This window comes from Hippichthys cyanospilos, chromosome 13 (assembly GCF_059441005.1).
Source record: "Hippichthys cyanospilos isolate Australia breed blue-spotted pipefish chromosome 13, RoL_Hcya_1.0, whole genome shotgun sequence".
Classification (NCBI taxonomy): domain Eukaryota; kingdom Metazoa; phylum Chordata; class Actinopteri; order Syngnathiformes; family Syngnathidae; genus Hippichthys; species Hippichthys cyanospilos.
In genome coordinates this window covers 1,538,453-1,544,514 of record NC_142381.1, presented here as the reverse complement: position 1 = coordinate 1,544,514, position 6,062 = coordinate 1,538,453, and the positions used below count along the sequence as shown (strand labels likewise).

The following is a 6,062-nucleotide window of genomic DNA, read 5'->3' as shown; positions in this document are numbered from 1 at the left end:
TTTACCTCATATGTGCAATCAGGTGTTTAGTTTTTGGGAATATCCTGCATAGGGATTTCCGATACCGATTGTTTTCATGCTACGTGACTCGAGACAGTCAGTTTCAGAAAGGTACAAATAGGAGACGAAAATAAAGCCCGGCCCTCCAGATTAAAAGCGCGCATTTTCAGAGTAAGGTGTAACGGAACATTCGGTAACAACCTTTATTAACACGAACACCGCTAGAGTTAAATGAATAACGGAGAACTTAAACAGGAAATGCAGCTCGGCATTCCAGATTAAAAGCAGGAATTTCAAAATAAGATCAAACAGGTAAACAATATCAACTGGACGGCTTGAAGAATTCTTAACACCGTCATCCCTACTAGGAAACAAAGGCAGAAAAAAGCCATTTTCATTTAAATGTTTTTTAATGATGCTTTATAAAACCATGTGTAACATCAACATTTATTCAACAAACCTTTTCTGGTGATACTGAAAGTAATACAAAAATCACAAAAATACACAAATCACATTTTTAAAAAACTACTACGTGGTCAATCAAATGTACAGGTGTTGAATGTAATAACTGCTTGAGCGTCTAAAAAAATAAAGCTGGCGTCAATAACTGCTCAACAGTTGTCTCTAAACACACAGTAATGTCATATCATGCTCAACAATGACTCCCTTTAAAGCTGCTTCACATTTTAAGAATAGGCATTTTAACACTGAGCGCCACTGACGTGAATGGACGTCAATGTGATCCCCGCCAAGGAGTGCCATTGACGTCAATTCACCTCATTTCTCTTTAATTCCTATTCTAACAGTCCCTTGACAACTAACATATGGTGACACATATCTCAAATGAACTGCGATCAACTACTGTAAAGGGTAGAAAACATGCATTGGCCTCCATAACTCGATTCCTGTTTAGTTATTCTTTAATTTACATAACCTCAGGAGCACTGAAAAGGTACAGGTAATACTCTTATTGATTGACTTACAGTGCATCATCAGTATCGTTAAAAAAACAAAAAAAACATTGCACATCATCCCTTTGTTATGGATGTTAACACGTTGTGTTAAAGTGTTATCTTTATCATACAGCCAATCGGACCCTTGCGTTTCAACAAGTTCAATAAATCATGCTCGTTTGGGAAAAATAAAGATAAATCATCGCCGCGATACCTGTGAGTATCGCAATGGTGAAACGTATTCCAGACACGAGCGCTAGCGCAGACTGCGTTTTGGCCAAAACACACCCTGAGTGGACTGGCTGCAGGCCAGTCTTGCTCTCGCTAAAATATTAACCACATGGAGCAGCGGGATGCCGTGAGATTTCAAAACGCTCAATATCATTTAGCACGCAACAGAGCAAATTTACATTTCTCCAGAGCCGCAATCCAAATTGGCCTACACATACCATTTATTTATATATATTTTAACATCCGTCGATAAATCAGGCCTCAGGTGGGAAAACAAAGCCCCGTGAACCACTTGGGAAATTCTTTTTTTTAACCGTATTTTCCGCGCTATAAGGCGCACCGGATTATAAGGCACACCTTCAATGAACGGCCACTCTTTTCATATATAGGGCACACCCCATTATAAGGCGTATAGAATAGAAGCTACAGTCGTTGCTGTGGTTGCGTTATGCATCCACTAGATGGAGCTGTGCTAAAGGGAATGTCAACAAAACAATCAGATAAGTCAGTCAAACCTTCCAATCAGAAAATGAGAACTGGCGTTGTATGCGTCCACAAATTCTAGGCTTTTGGGTGTGCCTTTTAGTGCGGAAAAAACAGTTGTCCTAAGTGCATCATGAGGTTTCATGATCCCATTCCATGTGTCTACCATTATACTGTGTGTATATATATATATATATATTTTTTTTTTTTTTTTTTTTCCATTTTTCTGTGTTGGGCTTGAGGAGTTTCTAAAATAGGCCAGTACCGAATAAGTGAAAGGTCTTTTAACACCCTTGAAACTTTAGAAACACATTTTCAAACAAAATATAAAGTGAGACAGAGCGATAGCAATGGATAGCACAAAATTTGCACAATGTTAAAAATGTACCCATACTTGTTTACATTCATCAAATCCTATTTTCATCCAAACTAACAAACTTATCAGACATTATACAGTACATCAAAGACATACACGATAAAGTGTATGTTTCTGTTGGCGTAAAAAGCGGGATTTTCAACAAAAACCACACTCTGCTGAAATACTTTTGTTATTCACCTTTCAAAATTTACATAAGAATTGCCAGCATCTAGTGGTGGGTAGAGGAATATAATACAGTATGCAGTAAGCAAGAGACCAAAATATTAGGGGCCTATAAGCCCCCCCCCCCCATGAATGGGGGAGCACTGCAGTTCCGCAGATTTGCCCTCTTTACGTACTCTGTTGGCCGTGGACGGCCGGTTCCCGGTCGGAGCTGACGCTGGTGGTGGTGGTGGTCTCCTTGCGGCTGTCCCTGGACCTCCTCTCGAAGGCGGGCGACGAGGAGGTGGTGCATTCCTCCCAGGTCTGCATGGGGAAGACCCTGGCGGCCGGGCCGGGCAGGTGAGGGTGCGCCCCGGCGCGGCCCTCCCCCGCCGCGGCCGGGCCCGCCTCGGCGGCGGCGGCGGCGGCCGAGGCCTGCCCCCGCTTGCAGAACATCCCGCAGAGCAAGGCGAGGAATTCCTTTCTCACGCTGCGGTGCATGTATCCGTAGATGTACGGGTGCAGGCAGCACTGAAGGAAGAAGAGCACCAAGGCCAGGGAGGACACCCAGGCGGGGACCTCGGCCCTGGCGCTCATGGATATGGTGTTGAGGACGCTGTAAGGCCCCATGCTGAGGATGTAAGACGCCATGATGACGAAGACCACGCGCGCCGCCTTGCAGTGGTAGTGGAAGCGTCGGCTCCTGGCGCGAGCGGGGTGAACCTTGGCGGAGGAGGGGCCGCCCGGAGAGCTGGCCTGCTGGGGCGGCGAGCCCATCTGTCCCGGGAAGTCCCGAGGCCGCGGCCGGGAGCGGGATCGCGTCTGCACGGGGTGCACCAGGGCGTTCTGCCGCCGAGCCGCCCGGAACACCATCCAGTAGCAGCCGAGCATGACGACCACCGGGAGCCAGAAGGAGAAGGTCGCGACCACCAGGGAGTAGGACAAGCTGTAGGACCAGACCACCGAGCACATCTTGTGACGGCGGTTGAAGTCGATGGCGCCCCAGCCGTACAGCGGCGGCGTGCTCTGCAGGAAGCTCAGCGCCCAGGTGCAGACGATTAAGTTGGTGCCCAAGTGAGGCGTCATGCGCGTAGGATAGGACAGAGGGTGGATGATGGCCAGGTAGCGGTCCACCGACACCACCATGATGGTGTTGACGCCGGCGAACGCGAAGAGGTGCATGAGCACCACCAGCGCCTGGCACAGTCGGGCGTCCAGGGGCCAAACGCCCGGCACGGTGGCGGCGATGGCGAAGGGCATGACCAAGACGGTCTGGAGAAGATCGGCCAGCAGGAGGTTGAGAACGAAGCGGTTGGCCACGTGCAGGAGCTGGGGCTTCCTCTGGAAAACCAGCAGCACCACCACGTTCCCGAACAAGGACACGCACACGATCGCCGATATCAACGCGATCTTCAGAACGCTGTTGGCCACCGAGCCCGACGTCGGATCCCCGCCGGGGAAGTCCAAGTCCGGATCCCAGGAGGCCTCGGTGACGTTAGGGCCGAGCGTCGTCGCCCGAGAGCTTGGCATCGTCGGCCGGCCCGCGGCGTCCCGTCGGGCCCGCTTAGTTCATCGCCCGCCGATAACCGGAGAGGCTTCTCATTTCCGTTCCGGGACGGAACCTTTTTCGGTTCATCAGAAACGTCCTCACACTGGCGGAAAACCTGTTAGGTTAACCGACGACCTGAAGCCGCCATCTGGCACTGGGTCAAAGGAAACGCTTGTCGCTTTACATGACGATAATTCCGAAAACGGGAACTTTTGAAATGGACGATTGTTTCTTAAAACCGCATCGCTGTAAAACCAGGATCTAACAACATATTCAAAAGGTTTCCGAAAAATCCCATCGCCAACTTCTGGCTCGGCGTGCGTCAGCATCAGAAAAGTCACGTCGCCAACTACTGGCTCGGCATGCGTATTTCGGCATTAGAAGTCTCCGAAACGTTTATTATTGCCAGGTAAACGAAAATTGCACTTAGGCGTGATGAGGTTCTACGATTCCTTGCCTTTCCAAGTCGGCTAAAACCAGCCTTAACACTTTGAGCGCCGCTGACGTGAAACAACGGTAACCGTACCGAGGAGCGCCATTGACGTAAATTGACGTCAACTGTGTTTGTCTAAAGAAGAGAAAATGAAAAACAGCGGTCGGTCGGATTTTTCGAAATTAGCTGGCACGTTCTCCGTTTTTAAGAACCCGGCTATAAAGTAGTGAATAAGAACTTTACAACTGACTTATGAATACGGATTCAACAAAAGAACGTATCCGAATCCAGATAGTCCGGCATTTTTATCATCCAGGAACTGTGCGGTATGAAATAATGTCCAAATTAAATCCGTAAGAGGTCAAATGAGTCCCTCGTGTGGCATCCAAGGCCTTCTTGTAGCTCAATTCTACAAAACAATACAAAAAAAATCCAGATTTTATTTTAGCTCGTTTTCGCCCGAGAAGAAACTACAACACTGCACTTTGAATGTCCGCTTACTCCTGCATGCGACGGGGCAGATAATTAGGGGTGATCCCACCTCCCCGCGGTATTAAAAAAATAAAACACGGCGTCTGAAGCTCAGTTGGGCCATCTACATCCATCTGACGTCAAAAGAGTCGACGTCGCAGCATCCAGATGCGAAGGGCCTTCTTCTTGCAGAGCTCGCATCTGCAGCAAGGCGCAACACACAACGGGCGCTCCGGCACATCACGCACGAGCGAACGTCGGCCAGAAAAGGCCGCTCTCATCCTCTGAAAAATGACGGCGGAGCGGAGCGGCGGGTTCGGGCGCGGCGGCTCGGTTCTCGTCATCGCGACCCCCCCGAGCTCCGCTGCCAAGCTCCCCCGCCTCCATTTCGGAGCTCCGGTCGATGGCAGCGAGCAGATGCCGCGCGTCTTCGCCGCCGCGGGGGGTCTCTCATCCAGACGAGCACATCCTTTCACGACTCGTCAAATATTCACCGTCGGATCCGCTTTGCCGACTTAACGGTCCGCTCGTGTCAGGCGAGCGAGGACACCTGCGTGATGCGATCGGGGAGCCGCTGGAAATTTGTCAGCAGCCTCCTCCCCGTCATCCAACATCCACCCCCCTCCTTTTTGTGTGCGCTAGCACGCTTCGCGCCATGTCTGACGCTTCCGATTGTACACGTCATCCCCCGCTCCTATTTGTTTTTTTTTTTTTGCTACGTTGCGATTTGTTCTGGGTTCCAGAAAGAGGTTGCAACTTGACCTTTTGTATTCCGTACCGGTGGTACATGTTCCTCGGGGAAATGTATGGCTCCTACCTAATAGATGCCTGATTGCAAGCAAGGTTGACTCGTTCAACCCCAAAGACTTCATTTTACGTTTTTTCCCAATCCCATGTTCTTACGTGTATTTTTTTTCAAGTGTATGACTAAAGGAGGGTCTAAACGTGGCTGGTATATCACTATTTACTGTAGAGTATCACTATATAGAACCGATTATTAATAAAACTTTTATTAAATGGGTAATCACATAATACTGTCCATTTTTTTTCCATTCCAATTTGCCAACGATAATTATTCGTGGCTTTCCGTAAAGCCTCATGCACATCATTTGTTCCGTTTTTACAAGCCTGACGTCTATTTTTACTGTCAGCGTGGCGGATATTATACACTTTTAGTCCATTTTGCACTCCCATAAAGTGGCTTTGAAGCTGAAAGCATTTTTTTTTAGTATCACACAACGCATACTAACAACTCAAACAAGTTATATGCCTCCATACAGATGTAAACCCCCCCAAAATGCTTGTATGAATCCCCCCCTTTTTTTTATCAATTGAGGATTTCCAGTCTGAACCTAATTGACATGTTGTGCCATCCACAAATCAAGACTTTGTAATGAGCCGTTTTTATCTCACGTTAGAAAG

The 6,062-nt window shown here is 48.4% G+C and overlaps 1 protein-coding gene across 1 annotated transcript; it reads right to left on the bottom strand.

The window, feature by feature from the left end:
* Positions 1–397: 397 nt before the first annotated feature.
* Positions 398–5,283, bottom strand: gpr101 (G protein-coupled receptor 101). The gene has a single exon (XM_088432158.1). It carries the CDS (start codon positions 3,715–3,717, stop codon positions 2,377–2,379), a length of 1,341 nt encoding a protein of 446 aa, XP_088288284.1. The 5' UTR covers positions 3,718–5,283; the 3' UTR covers positions 398–2,376.
* Positions 5,284–6,062: the final 779 nt, after the last annotated feature.